Here is a 26,726-nt window from a genome sequence, read left to right as displayed (position 1 = left end):
TCGCCGATGGCTCCGGTCCAGCTGCGCCAAACACTGAATATATCCATACATTTAATAAAGCCCAATACAAATAAGGCAACAAGAGAAGTATCACAGACTCTTTTGTAAAGTAAATAAGTACAGCAGATTTGGGCTGAACGGCTGAAGAGGACATCCATCCATCCATTTTCTACCTCGTGTCCATTTCGGGTCGCGAGGGGTGCAGGAGTCTATCTCAGCTGCATTCGGGCGGAAGGCGGGGTACACCCTGGACAAGTCGCCACCTCATCACAGGGCCAACACAGATACACATACAACATTCACACTCACATTTACACACTAGGGCCAATTTAGTGTTGCCAATCAACCTATCCCCAGGTGCATGTCTTTGGAGGTAGGAGGAAGCCGGAGTACCCAGAGGGAACCCACGCAGTCACGGGGAGAACATGCAAACTCCCCACAGAAAGATCCCGAGCTTCGTATTGTGAGACACAATACTTTAGCTATTTTTAACTTTGGGACGTCCCACATGACAGATTGTCGATGTTCGGCGGGCCAGATCCGGTAGTGTGGGAACCCGTGTGCTACAGGTTGGACCATATGATGCCAGACATGTGGAGGTAAAAGAGTGTCTCCATGGTGACAGCCGGCATACACACAAAAAACGTATTTAAATAGGCCGCTCTGCCCCACTTTTGCACTTGTTATCAATTGTAGATGCAGTCTTAGTAGTAGCAACATGCCCTTTACTATACACAATTTTATAGATTGCACACACTATTTAGCACATTTTATTTGGATCTTAGTAGGTCAGGCCCTTAATGTTGTTGTCGCTGAGTTTAAAGTACCGCTATGTCTTTTCTGTTCAGCTTTAACTTTTTCTTCACGTATTATTTTAGCAGGGATTGTTTCTGTGAATATAATACAAAAAGCTGGGCATCGTCATCATGAGTTCATTCCAAAAGCTTGTGTGTTGTGTTTGAGGCCAAATTAAGTCATAAAGGTCAGTACTGTGCACAAAGTAAGCGTACATTCTCACAGAAGCATGGCTGCAGCGGTGGAGGTAGGCACCATGAGTAGTGGACAAGTGCAGGCATCATTAGTATGTCTAATGTGTCATTATGAGCTGCTAGCTCCAGGGACTGGACTGCAGCTGTCACACAGCATCATCTCACAGGCTGACAGCCAGACACACACACCGCATAAATTACAGGCAATTAAAACGCCCCGGCTGTGATGTGCCCGCTCCGCTGCCCGTGTGTCACATGTCAGGTGTGTGTGCCTGCATGCGTTGTATCCATTTAAAGGGGTTATATTGTATGTCTGCTCTAACGTAGGAAAGCCATTTTTTTAGGCCTGAGAATTCGCTGACCACATTTAGACACTGATACTAAAGTTAAATGCAGCAATCCATACAGGACAACTGGAACTTGTTGAATATCTTTCTCAACTACAAAGGGTTATGCAATGTGTTCATCCAACTAATTATGACATAAACACCTGCTAAAAAACAAGGAAGGCCACCAGCACATCTGGCTGGCTATCTAAAGGGGCAGCAATTCATGCATGTCATATTACCTAATAATAATCCACTCATTTTGTATACTGCTTATCCTAATTAGGGTTGCAGGTAAACTGGAGCAAATCTCTACACCCTAGACCGGTTCCCAGCCAATCGCAGGGCACATACTGTAAAGACAAACAATCATTCACACTCTCTATGGACAATTAATCTACAATTAACATAACGTGCATATTTTTGGAATGTAGAGGAGGTCGGAATACTCAGAAAATAAACACGCACACATGGGAAGAACATGCAAAATCCACACAGAGATCCCCAAACAGACATTTGAACCCAGATCTGTGCGGCCTAGATGCTAACCACTAGGCTACCGTGCGGCCCTCTAGTAATAATAATGTCATTATATTATATTACTATACACAAGGTTCGTACACATTTTCTATGGCCAAATTACAGCACTTTTTAAGGACTTTCAAGATCAATTTTCCAGTTTTTCCAGTACCCTTCAAAAGGCAAAAACAAGTGTGAATCAATCCATAGCCTTGTTGTTTGAGGTCACCAAATGCTGTCTGTAGGAAAAATACAGAAAATCTGCTAAAACTTAAGCCTAACATTGAAGCAGCAGTTATCATTAACTGAATGGGGCATAGAAAATGAAGCAGTGTTTCTGTAGACTATTCAATTTGTCCATCCATTTGTGTTGTTTTTTAAATTTCTTGTTCTTTTTCTTACTTACAGCAGTCAATGACATTGAACAGCACAGATTGATTCACACCGTATTTGTGCTTGTAAACTACATAATATGATATAAATACACGCACCCTCAAAATGTCAATTTCACTCATTTATTAACAAAACTGTTCCACATTAATTTAAGGATAATAAATTAAAGGAAAATATTTTGTTTGTTTCACAACACTTCCGTCACCTGTCATTAAGCACATCTAACCTTATAACTGTGGCTATGATAATAAATTAACAAAAAGACAAAAGTTAACTTTTTTTGCCGTCACTGAGGTGGCCAGACAAGTTAAGTAGACAACGGAAATAATAGAGCAAAAAATTCATACAACCATGTTGTGTAAAAACTACAAAATCATTCCTATTAACTCAGCTGTAAGTTGTTAAAAAGGTTACAAATTATATAAAACATGACCTTCACAGTACAAACAAGTCCAATAATGTAACCATTTTAATGCAATTAACCAAAACAACAAAATGTAACTTGTTTGCTTTAACTGAGGTAGTCAGACAAGTTAAGTAGACAACCAAAATAATGGAGCAAAAAATACATCGAACCATGTTGGATAGTCCCTTTTGCATACTTTGCAGCAGGCTACATGTGGATTGGGTCCACATTTTATCCAAAGTTTGTATTTGTCATTTTCCATCCAATGTTCATTAAAACGACAACCTCCCGGCACGATGGACCGATGCACCACTGTCCTCTTGGGGTCGACACAGAGTCGCATGACAACAACCTAATGTAAGAGCTTGTCGCTTGTGCAAAGCCAACAGATAAAGACCTTTCATTTTTAAGGACACTTATTTTATTTTTTTCCATTTTATAATTAGCCTATTGAGACTGCCGAGAAATATGTTGAACATTTCCAAGCATTTACAAGCACAACATTAAAATCCAAGCATTTTCAAGGTTTTTAAGCACCCGTACGAACCCTGTATATAACATTATATTAGGGCCAGTGTTGGGACTAGCGCGTTACTGTAACGCCGTTAGTTTCGGCGGTAACTAGTAATCTAACGCGTTATTTTTTATATTCAGTAACTCAGTTACCGTTACTACATGATGCGTTACTGCGTTATTTTACGTTACTTTTTATGTAGTATAAAGTGTGTTTTATCGGAGCGCTGCTGTGTCATCGTTCTTTTTCTTCTTGTGTCACAAGCCGGAGAAGAGAGAGAGACATGCGCTCTGTGTGGGTGTGTGTGAGTGTGGGGAGGGAGGGGGGGGGCGTGTCTGATCATGGCGGAGCCAGAAGTCGAGTTTGCTAACATGGAGATATTTTCACTACTTTTCTTTTGTCGAGCACAAAGAAAAGAACATTTTAGTTAAATGTAAATTGTGCTTTGGATCAAAGATCCCATCTACTGCCCAAAACAGCAATTCAAATCTGCTGAAACAAGCTACATAAGCAACATGCTTCGACGAAGCTAGTAAAGAGAGATAGAGACTCCAATGACACTTTACCACCACCACCACTTCAGGATTAACTCTGCCTCTGCTCATCATTCTTGAAGGTACACACACTCTGTCAATCAATGTTCCCTCTAATTGTTCATGTGTGTGAGCAAACGCAAAAACTCCCTGAGCATTGAGTGGAGCCCATGTGAGCAACTTTAGACGTGCACACTGTGGCTACACCAGCAGCACACCTGTCCCAAACCTGACTAAATAACAAGTTCAATCTCCATCCATCCATCCATTTTCTACCGCTTGTCCCTTTCGGGGTCGCTGGAGCCTATCTCAGCTGCATTCGGGCGGAAGACAGGGTACACCCTGGACAAGTCCCCACCTCATCACAGGGCCAACACAGATAGACAGACAACATTCTCTTATTATTATAATCAAATGACAGCAGTCATTTCCATTTCTAATATAAGTGTTTAGGCCCACTTACAATGACAATAGCAACAAATATTGTTTTTAATGAACTGTGTACTTGTATTGTTTGTCTGGGTGGAGGTCCTGCTTTGGAAATCATTTGTACCCTTTCAGACATTGCATTTAGTTCCCATTAAAACATTCACATGTTGCACAATGAGATGTAAGCAGGGGATCATGTGTACATTCCTGCAACTTCCTGTTTGTAAAAAATATATTTTTATTAGTATTTATTTAATATACTAACAGCATTTAATGATTAATATTTATAAATTAAGATTCATAATAAATGACACTAGAATAAGCACACATTTGATTGGTAAATCATAGTGTAACGACCTGGAATTACACTTTATGTGTGGTGTTGGAGTTGTTCGACTTTTTGTGTGGCTGTAAACGCATCACTGGCTAAGTGCCATATGTGCAAGTGTTGGCGCATGTGAGAAAGAGCAGTGGCTGCTGTTGATATAACAAAGTTGCTTTTGGTCTGGTTTGTACTGCAGAAAATGACCACTTTTGCTAGATATCATTTGTTTTACTAATGTTTTGGTGATGTGTTTATGGCCGACAATAAAGAGTTTTGCTCAGTAAAGTGATGGATGGAATTCATGTTCTCAAAGCGTCTCGACAGACGTTACAATATTTGAACAATGATGACGAAAACGGTTTTCTCTGTCGTGTCCGAGTCGTGTCGAAAATTGTTATGCGCTTATTTTTTTTATTTGATTTTGTGCATGGCATAGATTTGCCGTGCGCAGAGGACGCTTGAGCAGTGCGCAATTGCACAGGCGCGCTCCTGAGAGGGAACGTTGCTGTCAATTCTCTTATATACTCTTTCATTCTAGACTTCTAGAGTGTTTGATTATCACATCACTCTAAATGTATAGACTATAAAGTTCACAAACATAAAGAGGGATCCTAGTGGGCCAGGCCAATCTTTCCTTATCTCTAAACTAAAACTGGGGAAACGTGTAGAGTGTTCTGGGCTTCAGACATGATTTTGTATCAGAATTACTTGAGGAAGAAAATGCCTGGTTTGGCTTTGTGTATGTAGTGTGTGCCTTTCTTGGTTTACATTTATGCTGTTATTATGCTGTTTGTTACTTATGTACGTTATGTTGCAGCTATTTAAAATAGTTTTGTCAATTTGTTCTGGACAGAAACAAATTGGCCTTTGTAAAATATCTTTGTCGTATGTAGACCACATTGCCTAGCAGAGTTCAGTGATGCAAATGCATGTCAAGTTGATCAACAGATTGTATTATTCTCCAGTGCAATAACAGTACTGAAATGAAGGCTAAAAGGGCATTAATGGGAGCTTTAAAAAAAAAAAAAAAGAAGAAAAAAAATAAGTAACTAAATAGTTACTTTTCACAGTAACGCATTACTTTTTGGTGTAAGTAACTGAGTTAGTAACTGAGTTACTTTTGAAATGAAGTAACTAGTAACTGTAACTAGTTACTGCTTTTCAGTAACTAACCCAACACTGATTAGGGCTGTCAAAAAATAATGAGTTAACTCATGGGATTAATCATAAATAATAATCATGTATAAACACAGATGAATCACACCATTTATTTTGACTGTACATGCTCTTTTACCTTCGCGGATATTTACATAAAAGGCTTATTATACAGTCAGTGATCAGGTCAATGCATACATCAGTGCAGAGATGAGAGCAAAGACAAATGGGACGCAGATGGGCCTTTAGATAAAACTGTTACCAAGTTTTGAGCAAATAAATGCCTGAGATTAATTATGATTAATCTAAAATCAAAAGTGTGACTAATCTGATTTTTAAAAAAGGTATCAATTTGACTGCACTTGTTATTTTTGCTTTAGCTCCTGGTGTGTTGAAATACATGGTCGACGTAAAAAGGAGCGACAGGTTCTGCCGAGGTCCAAAACAAACTAATGGGCAGTGAAAACTCGACATTGCTTTACAAATGCTATCACTGTCACAGATGTTGATTTCAATTGCTTTTTTTTTGTTTATGTTTTGTTACTTCATTACTTGACACTTTACTCTTACTCTGCTCCTTTTTTGCTTGCTAACTCATTTCTTTACACGGCCAACTGTTCACTGACAATACAGCCTTGAAGAGGGAAAGATGACAGACTTACTCGACAACACACACACTTTGTATGCCCTCCAGTGACCTTTCTCCCTGATGGATAACTGGCTTAAAGGGTTCATTTCTGGGGCGCTTGGTGACGAGTCTGCAGTAGCTCTAACCCGCACGGGAAAACAACAGCCATCCGAGCATCAGAAGTACTTTACACCCTGGCCTCTGTCCACTTGTTATGCCAGTATATGGATGTTTATATGTAGAAAATAGGATGAAGAGGGATAAGGTAGCTAAGGGAGGGAGAGAGGTGACAGAGAGCATCTTTGGCCCCCCCAACTGTTGGCTGGCCTCTGGTTACTGCACTTCTACGTGTGCTGCCAGCCCTTCTCACTGATGCACTAATGAAAGACAAGACATATTTGGATGAAAACCACAAGCGTACATACACACACAAACATACAAATATTCCAGAGGAAAAAAAGGAGAAAGACTGCTGCTCAAAAAAGGTCACTTTATAGCATGTGACTCAAAGGGCTAAGGCGGATGGTGACGATATGTGCCTGGACGGGTGACAGTGATGTCATGCATCTGCTCTGGGGCTGTTGTCTTTGACCCCTAGCTCCAAGCAGCCCCACTTGACCTTAGAGACACAACTGAAAATGGGCAAATAATGCTGATGTTCGGTAATGACCATTTCCAAAGCAGCTGGTGGGATAATTATTCTGTCTCATCTCACTGTCTCTCTCTCTCTTTGCCCCCCACTCCTCCCATTCGCATCTGTGTGAGTCTCTCATCAGGCAGAACCGTGACCTAAACAGTTTGTGACAGCTTTCTGGGAGAGTGGAGCTGGAGACGAGGCATGCCTCACAGACCTGAGCTGCGCCAAAGGTTCTCGCACATCTTTCACGGAGAAATAAATAAATTAAATAAATACACACACGTACCCTTATTTTGCATCTGAAGAAAAAACAAGCACATATGGACACACATGCTGGCTCAGATGCAGCCTTTTTTGCATATACCTCATAAACATGCACGCACACGTGAATATTTACACGTAACACCTAATTGTACAAACCCTTGACAGGAAAAACAATCAATTAGTTAATGTTCAATACGATTGTCAGATAGATATTAATTTACCATTGTATTTATTGAGGGGGATATTGGGATTTTGGTGTAGCGCTAAATTAGGTTTTTTGTAATATTCCCCCCACAGCTAAATAAGAACAGTAGGATGCAGGGTAGTTAACAATCACAATAATAGACATATTGTTCATGTAAATCAAAGGAGAAAAGGGAAAGGAGCATTTAAATAGATCACAGTTTTATTAATAATCTTGTCGGCAGCGTATTTTTTATACCAATCAGGGTTTGGATGTTATGACCTGTTACGCAGGTCATTTCTTGTTTTGTCGCTTTCTTGTTTTGTTATAGTTTTCCTATGTTTAGTTCTTGTTTCCTGGTTAGCACTCTTATTTTGTTTCCACTTTCTGTTCTGTCCTTGGTTGCTTGCAGTAACTTCACCCCTGCTTGCTATTTTTTTTTTTTTTTTTTTTTTTTTTTTTCACCTACAGGTGACTAGCGACTAGAGATAATATTGGCCTGCCGATATTATCGGCCGATAAATGCGTTAAAATGTATTATCAGAAATTATCGGTATCGGTTATTTTTATTATCGGTATAGTTTTGTTTTTTTTTGTTTGTTTTTATTATTAAATCAACATAAAAAACACAAGATACACTTACAATTAGTGCACCAACCCAAAAAACCTCCCTCCCCCATTCACACTCATTCACACAAAAGGGTTGTTTCTTTCTGTTATTAATATTCTGGTTCCTACATTATATATCAATATATATCAATACAGTCTGCAAGGGATACAGTCCGTAAGCACACATGATTGTGCGTGCTGCTGATCCACTAATAGTACTAACCTTTAACAGTTAATTTTACTAATTTTCATTAATTACTAGTTTCAATGTAACTGTTTTTATATTGTTTTACTCTTTATAAATAAAGTTGATTTGATTTGATTTGATTTATTTTTTATTCAAGAAAATGTTTTTAATTTATTTATCTTATTTTCCATCCATCCATCCATTTTTCTATATTATTTTTTTTTTTTAAGTACCTTATCTTTACCATACCTGGTTGTCCAAATTAGGCATAATAATGTGTTAATTCCACGACTGTATTTATCGGTTGATATCGGTATCGGTTGATATCGGTATCGGTAATTAAAGAGTTGGACAATATCGGAATATCGGATATCGGCAAAAAGCCATTATCGGACATGCCTACTAGCGACTATGTTTTTCACCTGCCACTAATGACTGCCAGAGTAATATATAAACCAGTCTCATCAAGTATATCTAGCTGCGGCCGCAGATACTCTAGTCGCACCCACTTTAGGTCTAATGCTGCGTTCTATTTACCTGGGAAGTGGGAAATCGGTGCTGGGAATGACGTCACACCCGAGTTGCGAGCATTTGTGATGTGGGAAATCAAGATGGTCACATCCACGAAAGCTATTTTTGAGCTTGCCTTGTCTGAATATAAACAACTTATGGGAAAATATGCATTCTTTCTGCAACCTTCAAACACAGTGGATGAAGAGAAAACACAGACGCTATTGCTAGCGATGTAAAACGTATATACCACATCAAATAAATGTAGTTTACACTACAGTGGCGTTACCATAGATATACTGTACGTACAACAATACATTGTACATGGGTGATTTACTGCAAGAAAAACTAATCAGAAGTGCTAATAACGGATATTATAGAAGTGGATATCATTGTTTACATCCAGAGCAGCCATCTTTGAAACAAATTCGGGGGTGGTGAGAATGCGCCAACTTTCAGAGTCAGAAATCCGACCACAAGGGGCATTCCAGTTGACATTCCAACTAAATGGTAAATGATAAATGGGTTATACTTGTATAGCGCTTTTCTACCTTCAAGGTACTCAAAGCTCTTTGACAGTATTTCCATATTCACTCATTCACACACACATGTCGGGAGCTGCCATGCAAGGCGCTAACCAGCACCCATCAGGAGCAAGGGTGAAGTGTCTTGCCCAAGGACACAACGGACGTGACTAGGATGGTAGAAGGTGGGGATTGAACCCCAGTAACCAGCAACCCACCGATTGCTGGCACGGCCACTCTACCAACTTCGCCACGCCGTCCCAACTAGAACTCTTTAAGTCCAAGTCGCGCCCACTTTAAGTCGCGTCCACATAAAGACGTGCCCATGACAAGGGAAGTGAAGTGTGTCCTAAACGGAAGTGAAGCTGGAAACAATATGTAACACGGAAATCAGAAATAAATAAAACAAATACTGCTGAAAATAAGTTTTGGTTAGGGTTAAGGATAGGGTTGCATATAATCAGCCGAAAAAGCAATACATTCAACAACCGAAATAACAAATCACCAAAATGATTCCCGGGCGCGGCCACCGCTGCTGCTAACTGCTCCCCTCACCTCCCAGGGGGTGATCAAGGGTGATGGGTCAAATGCAGCGAATAATTTCGCCACACCTGGAGTGTGTGTGACAATCATTGGCACTTTAACTTTAATCGTGGTGCGTTGCATTAGCCATTTTTGATGACGCTAAAAAACAAGTTTCCACTCTCGTGTTGTCAGCGCCACTGTGGGCATGTCTTTAAGGCACAGTTCACTTTCATTGTCGTCACCCCTGTGGGCGCAACTTAGAGTCTGTGTCTGTGGCGGCAGCTATACCCTTCTCAGTCTCATAGCTTAGTTGGTGTTGATGTCTGACCCACACTCCGAAACAGAAGGTGGCAGTAATGCACCATTAAGCTGGATGTCAACCACTGTAAAATACAAAAAAGAAGAAAAAGTATGGTGTTGAATCATTGTTGGATCATTGTTGGAGTTACGTACACGGTTAGTAGAATTTGAGATTCTAGTTTTGTTTTTTGTTTTTGTTGTAAGCTCTCTGTTAAGCTTACCTTTTCATGCACAGCTTCCCCTGTGCTATGCTGTGCATTTTCCCTGCTGCATTCTATTTTTGTTCTTGTACTTTGGTACATTAAATACTTGTTTACTTGCATGCTGCCTGCTGTCGCCTGCATTTTGGGGTCATAACTACTGCTACGAAGAGTGCATCTAACATGTGAGTTACAGTTTGCTTCAGCTAATGAAAGTCAAGCACCAGATCTCCTCTAACGTGGATAAATGCATTCATATGTATGGGTTTTCTATAGCTATACATCAGGGGCATCAAACTCGCGCTCCGTAGGCCCATTTTTTGTGCCCCCTTTATTTGACTTCATTGTCTAATGTATTTGAGACCAGCGAACCTTGTAATATTTATACTACGCCAATCTTGAATCTCAATAGACATTAACTACAATGAGGGTGAAAACACAAACAATACAGCGAGACAAACACACATTGGGCAACACAAAGAGCAACAACCGTTCAGCAAGCGGAAGTCTCTCTGACCATCTCCTGGGGAGCTTTACAATGTCCAAATGTATTATTTTTACATTCAATATTACAGGTAAAAGCCAGTAAATTAGAATATTTTGAAAAACTTGATTTATTTCAGTAATTGCATTCAAAAGGTGTAACTTGTACATTATATTTATTCATTGCACACAGACTGATGCATTCAAATGTTTATTTCATTTAATTTTGATGATTTGAAGTGGCAACAAATGAAAATCCAAAATTCCGTGTGTCACAAAATTAGAATATTACTTAAGGCTAATACAAAAAAGGGATTTTTAGAAATGTTGGCCAACTGAAAAGTATGAAAATGAAAAATATGAGCATGTACAATACTCAATACTTGGTTGGAGCTCCTTTTGCCTCAATTACTGCGTTAATGCGGCGTGGCATGGAGTCGATGAGTTTCTGGCACTGCTCAGGTGTTATGAGAGCCCAGGTTGCTCTGATAGTGGCCTTCAACTCTTCTGCGTTTCTGGGTCTGGCATTCTGCATCTTCCTTTTCACAATACCCCACAGATTTTCTATGGGGCTAAGGTCAGGGGAGTTGGCGGGCCAATTTAGAACAGAAATACCATGGTCCGTAAACCAGGCACGGGTAGATTTTGCGCTGTGTGCAGGCGCCAAGTCCTGTTGGAACTTGAAATCTCCATCTCCATAGAGCAGGTCAGCAGCAGGAAGCATGAAGTGCTCTAAAACTTGCTGGTAGACGGCTGCGTTGACCCTGGATCTCAGGAAACAGAGTGGACCGACACCAGCTGGACTGCTGCTGAGTGGTCCAAAGTCATGTTTTCTGACGAAAGCAAATTTTGCATTTCCTTTGGAAATCGAGGTCCCAGAGTCTGGAGGAAGACAGGAGAGGCACAGGATCCACGTTGCCTGAAGTCTAGTGTAAAGTTTCCACCATCAGTGATGGTTTGGGGTGCCATGTCATCTGCTGGTGTCGGTCCACTCTGTTTCCTGAGATCCAGGGTCAACGCAGCCGTCTACCAGCAAGTTTTAGAGCACTTCATGCTTCCTGCTGCTGACCTGCTCTATGGAGATGGAGATTTCAAGTTCCAACAGGACTTGGCGCCTGCACACAGCGCAAAATCTACCCGTGCCTGGTTTACGGACCATGGTATTTCTGTTCTAAATTGGCCCGCCAACTCCCCTGACCTTAGCCCCATAGAAAATCTGTGGGGTATTGTGAAAAGGAAGATGCAGAATGCCAGACCCAAAAACGCAGAAGAGTTGAAGGCCACTATCAGAGCAACCTGGGCTCTCATAACACCTGAGCAGTGCCAGAAACTCATCGACTCCATGCCACGCCGCATTAACGCAGTAATTGAGGCAAAAGGAGCTCCAACCAAGTATTGAGTATTGTACATGCTCATATTTTTCATTTTCATACTTTTCAGTTGGCCAACATTTCTAAAAATCCCTTTTTTGTATTAGCCTTAAGTATATTCTAATTTTGTGACACACGGAATTTTGGATTTTCATTTGTTGCCACTTCAAATCATCAAAATTAAATGAAATAAACATTTGAATGCATCAGTCTGTGTGCAATGAATAAATATAATGTACAAGTTACACCTTTTGAATGCAATTACTGAAATAAATCAAGTTTTTCAAAATATTCTAATTTACTGGCTTTTACCTGTATATTCATAATTATTTAAAACCTGCCAAAGCTTAGGGTTACTATAGCTGCATGTACAAAAGTAGAAGTCCATCACAAATGTTGTCACGTGCCTAAAACTTGATTCTGAGGTGAATGCTTTGTGTGACCCAGTCTCACAACGACTCTCCCTCCAGCCGGCCCCAGGTAAATCAGGTTTGAGACCCCAATTATTCTTATTGACAATGTTGTATTTTCAATGCAGAAAGATTCATGTTAAGTTTAAGTTAAAGTTCCAATGATTGTCTTCCACTCACACTAGGTGTGGTGAAATTTGTCCTCTGCATTTGACCCATCCCCATGTTCACCCCCTGGGAGGTGAGGGGAGCAGTGAGCAGCAGCATGTGCCGCGTTTGGGAATCATTTGGTGATTTAACCCCCAATTCCAACCCTTGATGCTGAGTGCCAAGCAGGGAGGCAACGGGTCCCATTTTTTGTAGTCTTTGGTATGACTCGGCCGGGGTTTTAACTCACAACCTCCCAGTCTCAGGGCGGACACTCTAACCACAAGGCCACTGAGCTGGTTAATCACTAAGCAGTCAATTACACTTGTCAAAGTGTGCAGATCTATACCCGCAGTGATGATCTTCTTTGTGCATGCGCACACTTGGATACCTGTGCATGCACACGCCCGCACACTAAATGTAGAGACTCCCACAAAACTCAGATTAAAACTCAAACCCTGATGCAGATGTTCAAAACAGTAATCACATTATTTAGTAACACACCACAGAATCACTGTGAATTCTAACTGAATATATGATCCCAGTAAAATGGGAATTTACGAGTCTTGAAATGTGCCATTTTATTTACCACATGTTGATGGAACAAAATAATAATTACAAAAAAGATTCCTTACCAGTAGGATCCAAAAGTGCATTAGTGGCCCCCCAGCGGTGGTAAAGCGCAGCGAGATCATGGGGGCTGTAGTTTTTGAGGAAGCTGAGGATGTCGTTTGGTATTTCTTGAATCTCTGTCAATGGCTCCTGCTTCACATTTTCATTAGGTTTTGAGGGAAAGGAGGATGAACCTAAATAAGTCTGCAGCATGCTGCCATGTGCCTGTGAGGCTCCATAGTTGTGTCCCATCGTGGAGCTATGAGTGATGGTACTAGGCCTTGAAGCATTAGCACGCTGCTCGTTGTGGTAGTTCGCGAGCGGCCGATGAGAGGAGCCTCCAGCTCGGTTGTACTCTGCTTGACCATTATACTTGTTCGAAAGCATGAAGCCCAGTCCCTCCTGTGGCATCGCGTAATGGTCTGCCCTCCTGGAAGCTGTGGAAGAATCGGGGTATGGGGCTGGTGGTCGTGAAATGGTGCTGGGGCTCTTCTCTGCAGAGATGAAGGATGATTGTGAGCTTCCTCCCGAGGATATAGTCACTTTGTGTCTGATGCGAGGAGGTTGATTCTGAGGGACTTTCCCAGCTTGAGATCTTGAGGCGGATGTGGAGGCTCTCGACGGCAAAGGCGAGGGGGTAGAGGATGATGGTTGTGTTGTACCTGAATGAGAACTTGTTTTTTGTTTTTTTCGTACCTCGCTTATCTGCATTGGGGGCCGTGTGCGTTGGACACGCGCTAGCGCCGGCAGTGGTGGACATTCCTTACCCTCCATGACCGGTGGGGGACCAGTACGCCTTACAGAGGATAACAAGCGGTTTTTGGGCGCCTTGTTGCTGTTTTTCAGAGCCCATTTCGGTGCCAGATTGGAACTACTACTGGTCATGCGGTGAGCAATAGTCTGGTGCATCCACAGAACCTCGGGATAGAGAGTTGAATGGGAGCAGAAGGAACACTTGTGGTTTGGGAGGATTTTCCTGTCGAGGTTTGCGGGGGTTCTGCCCCTGTGACCCCCAGCTCTGACACAGAGATCCACAGGATCCAGTGGAGAGGAGCAAGTTGAAGGGTGAGCTGGTGGGGATTCTGCTATTGTCAGCCCCTGCAGGAGGGCTTTCTTCAACTTGGGATAACCATTAGGGGCGACTCTGGGAATGGGGCTGGTTTTCTCTTCGGAGGACGCTGGATGTTGGACACGCACATGAGCCAGGTACGTTTCTGACTCGGTGGTAACAAAGTCACACAGGCTACAGACGTAAGGGTTTCCATCTACAAAAAAAGCAAAGACAAAAAAAAGGTTCATTAAAGCAACATAAATAAGTCTGGCTGGCTCAGCAGAAACAGCTCCAGATTTGAACTGTAATTCATCAATTCACCACTAAGTGCCAGTATGTTCCCCATTTTTTAAACACAATGTGAATTAAGTAAAATATTTAATTGCTCACACATTACTAAGCATTTTGACACAAAATAATTATTGATCCTAGTATTATTATACCTATTATACTATAGTACAGTGAGACGGTGTGGGTGTTTCCTTTATTGAGCAAATATTATGGAATTAAAATATATGCAGCTTTGAAAACCATCCACTAGGTGGCAACCTGACTCTACCTTCTTAATGCTATAAAGTCCAAAGGTACTTTTTACCCTAATGGTAATTTGAGCTTGAAAAAATAACAATAATGATTTCAAATGGACACAAAGTTGCATCTAGGATATTGTATGTTACATGTAAAAAGCAACAATGAAAACAAATGTCTGATAATATGACATTGTCTTTTACGCTTGCTGGTCACAATGTACAACTCCAGACTCCCAGAAGCAATTTCTTCTTCTCCTTCTTTTCTACAACACTAATAAGTTGCCATCTGTTTTTTTATTTTACTTATTGGCAACACACACAAACCACACATGGTAAAACAATTTTTTTTTTAAACGCAGCTAAATTGGATGTTTAGCAGAGGAGCCATATTGATTTAAAAAATTGTTTATCAGGTCATTGATTTTTTTTTTTGTTCTGCATCGTCTGAGAATGTATTATTTTAATGTTTTAGCATGTATTCTGTTCACCTTAGCAGTAGCTTATCATAGCTGACTCTGGGCAAAAGGCGGGGAACACCCTGGGCTGGGCCCCGTCAATTATAAAGCACAAGGAGACAAACACTTTAGAGTTAGGTTAGAATATTATGTTAAAGTAATGCAAGATTTTTAACAGTGGGAGGAAACCGGAGTACCCAAAGTTAACCCTACACGGTACTCCATGCACATACAGTACTGTATAGGTCTGAGCCTGAGGCCCTTTAAAATTGTTACACTTATAAAACTAAATATTTATAATGCAATGTACTTCAATACCTCTGTTGACTATAAAAAAAACAATAATGAACCATGTTAAATCATCACTGACAAACAAATAAGCTATAATATTATCTTTCAAGACACAACAATAATACATTGTGCTACTGATTATGTGTTCTGGAAACTTTATATTGTTCTTGCTACTATACACATATCCTCATCTCCCATTGTTTAGGTGAGAGGGAACACTCTGCAGTATATACAGCTAAACCAAAACGTAAGCAATCCAAACTCATTTTGTTTGATGATAATGAAATATTGCAAAATACACTAAATCAGTGGGCATGATAGTAAAAACAATACATGAAGACAGATTTCCATTGCCAAAAAAAACTTGATGAAAATTCAGTTCACATACAGAGGGATAAAAGGGGGGGTTTCCTGAGACAGGAAGACCTGAAATAGCTCACAGCTCAATCATGCCTGAAGAGATGTTGCTGCTATTTTTTGATCATTAGTATGAGCAAGGAAGTTTAGGAACGATCACTGTTAACAAATATACTATACTATGTTGTGCAGAGTTGAGCATTAACATCTAACTGTTAACAATAATGTTTTACAAAAGTATGAAAGACCAACTGTTCATACTGTGTGCCATAAACCAAAAGGTTTACCTTGAAACAGTCCGTCTTTAATAGTGGTGTTTGTCTTTGCAAAGACAAGTTTAACCTTTTTGTTTTGCACTGTTTATTGGTTATGGATGTGACAAAAATGATAGGTATTTAAAAAATGCACTCTACCCTACTGACAAGTCAATAGATAGTTTTACTTACAATTTACTTCATTGCTTGGTGTTAAGTACACTTGTAAAGTGTACTTAAGTACACTTGTAAAGTGTACTACAAGGACAGTTATTGAGCAGATTCTATAGTACAGTATGTGTTAACAGCACAACAACAAAAACAAGGTATTTTGTAGTTTTGATATCAGCCACATGGTGGCCCCTGTTTTCACTCCACACAGGCTGTTTAGCAAGTAAAAAAAGGCCCTTTTTTTTAAACAAGTTTACTATCTGAGGAGTCACAACTGCATGCTTAAGATGTCATACTGGAGACAAAAGTAATGAGACATGCTGCACTATTTAGTTTGAGGGGAAGCCCTTTTTCATGCCCAGCATGACCCTTTTGCCAAGCGCACAAAGTACTGTCCATAAAGGCATGCTTGAATGAGTTTACAACAGAACAATATAACAAACACCTTGACCTCAACCAAGGGATCCTTTTATCCAACATCAATGACCTCATAATTGCCGCATATATATATATATATATATATATATATATATATATATATATATACATATATGAGAGATGTCAGCGTTAACGCATGAGAATAATAACAAATATATTGTGTTTCTATAAATTAATGATTAATTACAGTGGTTGTTTTGACAACCGTAAGGTGGTGCGCATTACACAGGCAGTGATCATGTCATATGCCAGTGTTATTATACAGGGATGTGCACTGCACCCTTCAAAACAAACTCTGATGGAACTTTAGACACACCTGAAGTAATTAGTATTGCAGCAATAAACTTTCTTATAATCGGCGCACATCAAGTTTAAAATGGCATCTTAAAGCGAAACATGAACGTGAGGATGGCGTTGCGAGCATGACTGTTAAATTGACAGCAAACAGAGGACAACTATCTATGCTGGCTGAGTTCACATGCGTTTCGCAAAAATATGTTAAACAATATGCCTTTCTTAATTGGACTTCCACCGCATGCCGTACACTTAACATTTGTGAAGACCTACAATAGTGCTGCAAGATGTGGTTTCATGTCGCCAACTACTGCCGGAGGTAGTTTGTACAAAAAAAAGATCAGCGCTGTCATTTGGAAAGGTAATAAATAAGCTAGTTTGTTTACACAACTGGTTAAACTAAGAGTACATGCATATGTAAATTGTGCACTATGTAAAGTTGTTAATGAACGTCCTTATTACATTATCTATTAATATGCTGTACATGTGTACCTAGGTTTCTGTATTATTGTAAAGACTTCTAAAATGTGCACTTAATTATTACTACACTTACTGTCACCAAGTTTTGAGCAAATTAAAGACTGTAAGTTCCGTAAAACATTTTTAAAAAACGTTCGTGTATGACATTCTGACAACCAAATTGCATTTGTATCCAAATATTGGGGTATTTTCTGAAGCAAATTTTATTTATGAAGCACGTAACCTGTGATTATTCATGATTAATCACTGATCAAGAGTTTGATAAATCTGATTAAAAAATAATCACTTGACAGCCCTATACATGTGTGTGTATATATATATTAGGGCTGTGAATCTTTGGGTGTTCCACGATTCGATTCAATATCGATTCTTGGGGTCACAATTCGATTCAAAATCGATTTTTTTTTTCAATTCAACACGATTCTTGATTCAAAAACAATGTTTTCCTGATTCAAAATGATTCTCTATTCATTCAATACATAGGATTTCAGCAGGATCTACCCCAGTCTGCTGACATGCAAGCAGAGTAGTAGATTTTTGTAAAAAGCTTTTATAATTGTAAAGGACAATGTTTTATCAACGGATTGCAATAATGTAAATTTGTTTTAACTATTAAATGAACCAAAAATATGACTTATTTTATCTTTGTGAAAATATTGGACACAGTGTGTTGTCAAGCTTATGAGATGCAATGCAAGTGTAAGCCACTGTGACACTATTGTTCTTTTTTTTTTTTTTATAAATGTCTAATGATAATGTCAATGAGGGATTTTTAATCACTGCTATGTTGAAATTGTAAGTAATATTGATATTGTTGTTGATAATATTAATTTTTGTTTCACTACTTTTGGTTTGTTCCTTGTCGTGTTTGTGTCTCCTCTCAATTGCTCTGTTTATTGCTGGGTGTTGCTGGGTCGGGTTTGGTTTTGTAATTGGATTGCATTGTTATGGTATTGCTGTGTATTTTTTTGTTGGATTGATTAATTAAAATAAATAAATAAATTAAAAAAAGTAAATAAATAAATCAATTTAAAAGAAAAAAAAAAAATTTAAATGAGAATCGATTCTGAATCGCACAACGTGAGAATCGCGATTCAAATTCTAATCGAATTTTTCGCACACTCCTAATATATATATACATATCCAGTATATAAATATATATGCAGTATATATGTATGCAGTGTATATGCATATGTACATGTATGTATGGCCACATTCAGCTCGAAAATTTGGGAATCTTTGTGGCATTTTCATGTTCTCACCATGCATGTGTGGAATTTTGCCAAGTACTCCGGTTTCCTCCCACATTCCAAAACAATGTTTGTTAGATTATTTGGACACTCTATTCTAAATTGTCAGGTGAATGTGAATGGTTGATTGTTTATGTGTGCCCTGCAGTTGGCTTCCAACCAGTCCAGGTCGTACCCTACCTCTAACCTGAATATTTTAGTTCCTTCCTAATGTATACTTGTTTAGCTTTCGCAAAAACAAACAAAACCCAACAATAATCTGAGCTGTCCTACAAACAGTATAGAGACACTGAGAGCTGGAGATTCAAGCCATGACATAATGAAGTGCTGATAACAGTTTAAAAATATGTTATGGTGAGTAGTTACTAACCTGCAAGTTCCCCTGAGTTAGCGGTTCCCATTTCGGATGCATGGTCTCTGAGAGTGGAGGCTGGTGGAGAGTCTCCATACCCCGGGGTGAAAGGTCGGCTTGGGGAGCCTGACTCTTGGTCACTGGTTGAGCCCCATTGGTCTTTATTCTCAGTTCTCACATTGTTTTCGATGGACGTCCTGACTCCATCCTTTCTATGGACGCGCTGGTGGACAATCATCTTGTGGCGACTGCGAAACTTCTTACCACATTCGAAGCACTCATTGGATTTGGCGGGACCTTGAGCCTGTGATGGTCGTCTCCGTTCCTGGCGAGATGAAGGTCGGTACTCAGAATCACTGAGGCTCTCTGGTGTCTGATCTCCAGATGAAACATGGTTTCCCAAAACAGAGCTGCTGCGGCGAACTGAGCTGCGTCTTTCCTGACCTTGAAGGACATAACTGCTTCTTTCCTTCTCATACACTACAGCAGCTGCAGTAAGGTCTTCTTCTCCAATACTTCCTCCATCACTGGAAGTCTTGTTGCACTCTACTGGTTCCACAACCTTTCCTTTAGTAGCTAATTGCCATGCTTGGTGGCTGCAAACTGGATCAAGCTCAGGGATTCGCTGACCCAGTATCCTATTACTGACATCATCCTCAGCATTGTCTCTAAACGGCTGAAGGCATAAGTAGTCAAGTAAACATATTTTCGCTGCTGGGGCGTCCTCATCATCGCTGGGTCGTGATCGGCCCTGCAATTTCTTTCCATAGCTGAGACTGTGGACTTTATCATGGACTCTCAAGCTCTCTCGGCTATCAAACAAGTTCCCACATTTCGAGCACATTTGATAGACAGATGCAACACAGCTGACAATTTCAGGATCTTGGGCTACATCGTTGATGGTGGCTGGATGCTCAGTAGAATCTGATTTTGCTCGTGATCGTGATCTTGTGTTGTGTGTTTTCATGTGGGACTTGAGAAACCAAGCTTCGCGAAATCGTCTCCCACATATGCGACAGCAATGGTCCAAGATTCCTGCATGTTTCTTCATATGTGACTTTAAGAACCAGGCCTGAGTGAAGACCTGGCCACAAGTTTCACAAGGAAAGGTCCCATCGCACTGAGGCAGGAGAACTTCGGGTTCAACCACGGCTTCTTCCTTAACACTTGTCTGCTCATCTGTGTCGACAGTAATGTGGACCTTTTCAATGTGACTCAGGAGCTGGTCCTCCCGCTGGGCCTCATAGCCACAAAGACGACAGCAGTAAGGCTGCTGGTCACTTACAGATTTCTCTCTTTTCAAGCTCCTCACAGGCACTTTCCTCCGACTATCTTCAGCACCATCTCCACTCATCATACGGTTACAAGCAGAGGTGCTTTTGGTTGGACTTGTGCCTCCATCAAAACCCTCTGAAACACTCAACTCTTCTTCCTCTGCTCCTCCCTCTTGGTCATCATTGGAGTGGTGGCTAGATAGCGTGCCCAGTTTGTGGCTGCGTATGTGAACTTTAAGGTTTCCCTTCTGAGAGGCCCTGTGGTCACAGTAGGGGCATTTATAAGGGCGTGCACCAGTATGGCGTCTCATATGCTGTGACAGAGAGCTCATGAAAGGGAAACTGCGTCCACAAATGTTGCAGTCATAGGACCCTGGGATTTTGTCATCCTCACTCTCCAGGTCATTTTTGGAATTGGCTCTGATTGGAGTCAATTTTTCCTTTTGACTTCTTGTTTGGATGTCCATCACCTCCACACTAGGATTCATCGTCAGACTGAACCTAACCTGTATAGCTCGACTCTTAACTAAAATCTCAAACTGCTATCTGCACGAACACATTTAGGCATGTCTAGAAGGCCTTTGTTTTCATTAAAATGTCATCTACTTGCAGTCATCAAGAGATAAGGCTGTTATCACAGCAGCCCTTTTAGCACTGCTACAAAAAACAATGACATCCAGCCATCTTCATCTATCACTGTCAATATTTGTGGTACTATGAAAAATAAAAAAAAACATAGTACCACGACAGGTATGTTTGCATTAACAAGCAAACTAAATGAATTATATATTCAAAGTTGTTTCTGATGAAATCATAATCTGTCCAGGTATCGTTTCAAGACGTCTCCATATCAAGACCGTTAAACCCACACTTTCTCTTTTTCATTCATATGACTGGCCTCTCTCTACCATCTTCACATTCTACACGTATCAGCAGCTTCAGGGCCATCTTGATCATCCACCTGAGAATGAAAAAGAAAGTGGGATATTGAGGTAGACAAGAAATGGTGCAGGGGGAGGAGATGGGAAAAACAGAAAATGAAAACGTTAGTCAAGCAAATCTGTCTCATAGACACATTTTCCAACCATGTTCAACAACCATTTTGTGCAAACAGTACTGAGAAGAATAGATAAAAGTATGGTTACGTAACAGATAACGTAAAACTGGAACAGAACATGAGACAATGTCGAAAGATACCTTTAGTAAATCAGAGAGTATTTTTAGTGAGTTAGACATTTTAAAAAATCCAACAAAACATGAAACACTCAGCTACTTTCAAAAGGATAACAATTCTCAGTTTTGTATGGCACTAAGATACTATAATTTACACAATGCTTATCGTGGTTGTAGTTTGTAATGGTGATTCATAATATTATGGTTACCTTAGTTTTCATGAGAAGGGTTAGTGTAAATAATTAAAAAAAAACTCTTAATATAGTAATGTTCTAAATGACTGAAAAATTACACCTCATAATGTTGATTTAATATTTGTAAGAGACAATTACAGCTGATCTTTATTATCTTTTTTAATTCCTTCAGAATCGTTGATGCAAATTGTGCATGGTATCTTAATAATTGTGGGTGTACGTTGTAATACTTATCTGTGACTATATGTGCTTTTAAACGTAAATGCACAACTTCCATCTGCATGATTGTGCAATGATTTGTGCAGGGTTCGGGGGCTCTGACGCCACACTTGCTGAGTCGACACTTTACACAATCATGGTGGGGGAGGAGAGGGGCAGGGGTTGTTCCGTGTTCACATCAGCAAGATCAGCATGGCCACTATATTCTCTCCACATAAAGACTTTCACTGACACTATCGCATGACAAGGTTCTTAAATACACAAAAGAAAGTGGCTCTTCAGACAATTTGCCGTCTATTCTCAAACTAGAGTCAAATGATGTCGCAAAGCAGGTTAACATAAAGAGAAAGAGCATGATAGAGTATAAAATCCTTTGGAAATATTAGTTTAATAGTTTGATGTCACATATATTTACTCTTTAAAAGGACACAGGTACGTATATATTTTACTGAATTGTTCATTTGCTATATGTATGCCACTTTGTTAATCTATTTTTGTTTTTAAATTATGCAAATAAAATCCAAACATTATCTAATTTAGGTTAAAATAGGAGTATAATGGAAAACCAAGTTGCCTCTATATTGAAGCTATTATCATATATATCTGATTTATGACCCTAAAAGACTTACAAAGTTTGGGAGTAAATAGATATGATCAAAATACTATCAATCCCACGGAGATTCCCGAGCTATTTTGAGAGATAATGAGAAAGCCAGTCACGTGATCTGTGACGTAGCGGGATGAACCACAGATCCCTTCCCCATTAACAACATTGCTAATCAAGCAGACTTTGTGAGAGCCAAAAACGATTACTTTAGGAAAAGTTATGATCCAGGACCTTTTATGTTTGGGGTTGAACACCAGGATGAGCAACAAGTTTTGAAGCCCAGTGCTAAATGGGTGCAGCTTCATTGAAAAACTATAGAATCAGCAGCATTGCTAGATGCTAAACATACAAACTAATAATTAACCATAACAAATTATAATAAAACAAACCCTTACTTAGCAAATTCCACTCTCGCTGGGATGCTGACCGACAGGACGCTCACATAATCTCGTTTGGATGAAGAATCAATCACAATCCTCAAGAAGTGTTTAAAGGGGAACATTATCACAATTTCAGAAGGGTTAAAACCATTAAAAATCAGTTCCCAGTGGCTTATTTTATTTTTCGAAGTTTTTTTCAAAATTTTACCCATCACGCAATATCCCTAGAAAAAGCTTCAAAGTGCATACAATTTTATAAAATGTTATAAAAAAAAAACCCAGTCTAAATAAACAGTATACTATTATTTACATTAAGTTAGACAAGTCTTCACCAACTACATTACAACATCAGTGTAAAAATTCAGAAACTTCTTAAACTTGAAAACTGCTTCTTACTATTCTAAGAGGAGGCTAAAGCTGAAAATGAATTTGTTCACTGTTTAAAATGAGACTAATACTGATTCCTTGTTACGGGTTATTATAAAAGGTGCCAGAGAGACCAAAGCATAATTGTTTCCCAGCTCCAATTAAATGAGGATAATTGATCATAATCACAAGAGGATAAGGTTGTGAAGTAGGAACATTAGAACAAGAACAATCATACATGTCTTGTATTAAGAAAATGAATACCCTGCACCAAAGTCACCTACAGTATATATCCTAAAGTACCTATTAAAGGTCCTTGTATTCTGTTAAAACCAGTGAAGTCTTAAAGGAAAAGATTTTGGGGAATTCTGCCCAATACAAAACAATCCTCTTTGAGACAAAAACACGTCTTTCCCTTTTCAGTGCAATCTAGATAAACTGTTTACAAAACTGCTAGCACAAAGCGGCTAACAATGTAGACAATGGGGATTCTACTATTCCGCCTATTAAACATTCTAAATATACATTTTAAAAAATGCCAACAAACAAGCTTCATTTACATGCTGTGACAAGCACATTAACAAAGGTAAAGCAACCTCCTTATTGTAGGAGCGAACATAGAGGAACTTTTTGGGGGTAATAATATAGTGTTTGAAACCTAAAAATTCCACACACTACCAGCTAAAAATCCGGAACACACCACCAGCAAAAAATCTGGACCGACTAAATCAGTGGATGCTCGCTCTTAACTTAGATAGGTAGGTAGGTCTTTTTTGTCGTTGCACAAGTACAACGAAACTTTGTTTTCAGCACAAACCCGTTCAAGATTAGACAAACTAACAGTGTACAGCGTTACAGAACAGGAACGCTGATGGGTCGCCACAAGACATACTTGCCAACCCTCACGATTTTTCCGGGAGACTCCCGAATTTCAGTGCCCCTCCCGATAATCTCCCGGGGCAACCATTCTCCCGAATTTCTCCCGATTTTCACCTGGACATCCATATTGAGGGTGTGCCATGCTGGCACTGCCCTTAGCGCCCTCTACAACCTGTCGTCGTGTCCACTTTTTCTCGATACAAACAGCGTGCCGGCCCAGTCACATGTTGTATGCGGCTTCTACAGACACACGTAAGTGACTGCAAGACATAGTTGGTCAACAGCCATACAGGTCACACTGAGGGTGGCCGTATAAACAACTTTAACACTGTTACAAATATGCGCCACACTGTGAACCCACACCAAACAAGAATGACAAACACATTTCGGGAGAACATCCGCACAGTAACACAACATAAACACAATAGAACAAATACCCAGAATCCTTTGCAGCCCTAACTCTTCTGGGCTACAATATATTAACTCTTCCGGGCTACAACCCCCCCCCCCCCACCCCCACCCCCCCACACCCCACACCCCCCCCCCACACACACACACACACACACCGCAAACAGAAAAACAATTATCAACAGCTGTCATAAGATAACACGTGGATCAGAATCATTCAAATATATATACATATTACTGTATTGGTAAGAAACATTTTGAAATATTGGCAATGCTTGTATTTTTCTTGTTTTGTTTTTGGTCCCGTACAATGATATCACTATTTTGACATATTTCCTAACCTAAAAACGTTGTAGTATTTTGATACTAGAGATACAAATACACACATAACAAGTAAGAATAAAATGTATGTATGTATATAAAAGTATAAGTACAGCAAGAATAAAAATTAGGTTATAATAAAAATATAAATACAAAATTGTACTACCCTACCTACCGAGTGTGTATGCTTGATCTACATCAGAACAATGAACCATAAAAGTGAATCAAAATTTAAAAAAATAACTAAATAAAATAAACATGGACAAAAACAATAAAAAAAATGAAAATAATGTTTGAAATGTTCATTTTTAGTCCAGTTTTCTATTCGCATGACATTGTTTCTGCATGTGCCATTTGACTATTTAAAAACAAACAGGATGTGCAAATGTGTCATGACTAGCATTGTATGGTACCGGGGTACTAATGAATTAAAAAAGGTACTGTACTGCCTTAGAAGAATATCCGTACTTTTCTTTTCATCCGCATGCTGCTATGCCGCGGTTATGTGCCGCGGTGATGTTGCATGTTGAGTGAGTCAACACGCACACAAAGATCGCATACAAGCAGAAACAGTGTGGAAGAGGAATGGCAAAAAAAACTTAAATACTGCTGGTTGATAAAAAGGGTGCATGAAGCGCAATATGGAGGTATTTTGCCTTTAAAACAAACAACAAAAGTGAAGCTATAAACACAGAAGTGCCGCTCTGCTTTAAAAAATGCCTTGCCAAAGGTGGCAATACTTCAAACTTAAGTAAACATTTAAAGGACAAGCATCCAGACTCGCAAAATGTGTTTAAAGACAGACAGGTAATGTAGTTAACTAGCCCCACTGTTGTGCCCATATAGATGAGTAGACACGCATACAGCTGGTTGGCCCATTGCCAAATATTAGTGAAGTCAAAACCGCCAAGGTAACATAAACTAATGCAAGAGATTTGACAATTTTTGTAATAAATTCCGACAATTCCCTGTGTGTTTTGTCTTTAACAATGTTTGTTATACCCGCTATATGTCTTATCTGTGCAGTTTTAGCGATAGTACCGTTTTTAGTATTTATGAATTACTGTCTTAAAGTACAGACCAAGAGTATTTAATACAATGTTAAAAAAAGCTTTATATTTTATTTTAACTTAATCCTAGATTATGGCAGGCCATACGTAATATGTAAAATTGTAAATTGTTCCTTGAGTGCAATAAGAAAAGCCTTATATGTTTAATGCCTATTTATTTTTATTTTTATTTTGTTAAATTGTTATTTGAGTGCAATAAGAAACATATGTTTAATGTATTATAAGATTTTCTGTTAAAATAAAGCCAGTAATTAATTTTGTTTGTAGTCCCTTAAATTTTGAAAAGTATCAAAATAAATATTGGTACCCGTACCAATATCTAAATGTTGGTATCGTGACAACCTTAGTCATGACACGTACAAGTGGCTTCTTCTCGAATATTCTGTATTTATTAAGTACCGTATTTTCCGCACTATAAGGCGCACCGGATTATAAGGCGCACCTTCAATGAATGGCCTATTTTAAAACTTTGTTCATATATAAGGCGCACCGCATTATAAGGCACATAGAATAGACACTACAGTAGAGGCTGGGGTTACGTTATGCATCCATTAGATGGAGCTGCGCTAAAGGGAATGTCAACAAAACAAATAGTGATTGTACTGACACTTCTACTTGCTGCTCTCTGTTCAACAACCCACTGTTCGAGTTTGTCCTCCAACTGTAGCCATCTCGCTTTGTTCCCTCGGAAACTCTGTTTAGTCTTCTTTACTTGGCGCAGGTCATCATGTTG

The 26,726-nt window shown here is 39.5% G+C and overlaps 1 protein-coding gene across 2 annotated transcripts in view; it reads right to left on the bottom strand.

The window, feature by feature from the left end:
* The window catches only part of LOC133597085 (zinc finger protein 516-like), a 107,450-nt gene that overhangs the window by 21,278 nt on the left and 59,446 nt on the right, over positions 1-26,726 (bottom strand). For both annotated transcript variants that reach the window (XM_061950004.1, XM_061950006.1), the window contains exons 2-3: positions 19,121-21,337; positions 13,203-14,444 (exon numbers count right to left, since the gene is read on the bottom strand). In XM_061950004.1, coding sequence (XP_061805988.1) covers positions 13,203-14,444; positions 19,121-20,864 — 2,986 coding nt within the window. In that variant the 5' untranslated portion in view covers positions 20,865-21,337. The remainder of the gene's footprint in view (positions 1-13,202; positions 14,445-19,120; positions 21,338-26,726) is intronic.

Source organism: Nerophis lumbriciformis, linkage group LG04, assembly GCF_033978685.3.
Source record: "Nerophis lumbriciformis linkage group LG04, RoL_Nlum_v2.1, whole genome shotgun sequence".
NCBI classification, from domain to species: domain Eukaryota; kingdom Metazoa; phylum Chordata; class Actinopteri; order Syngnathiformes; family Syngnathidae; genus Nerophis; species Nerophis lumbriciformis.
Note: the sequence above shows the minus strand (reverse complement) of the source record. Positions and strands in the feature narration are given on the sequence as shown.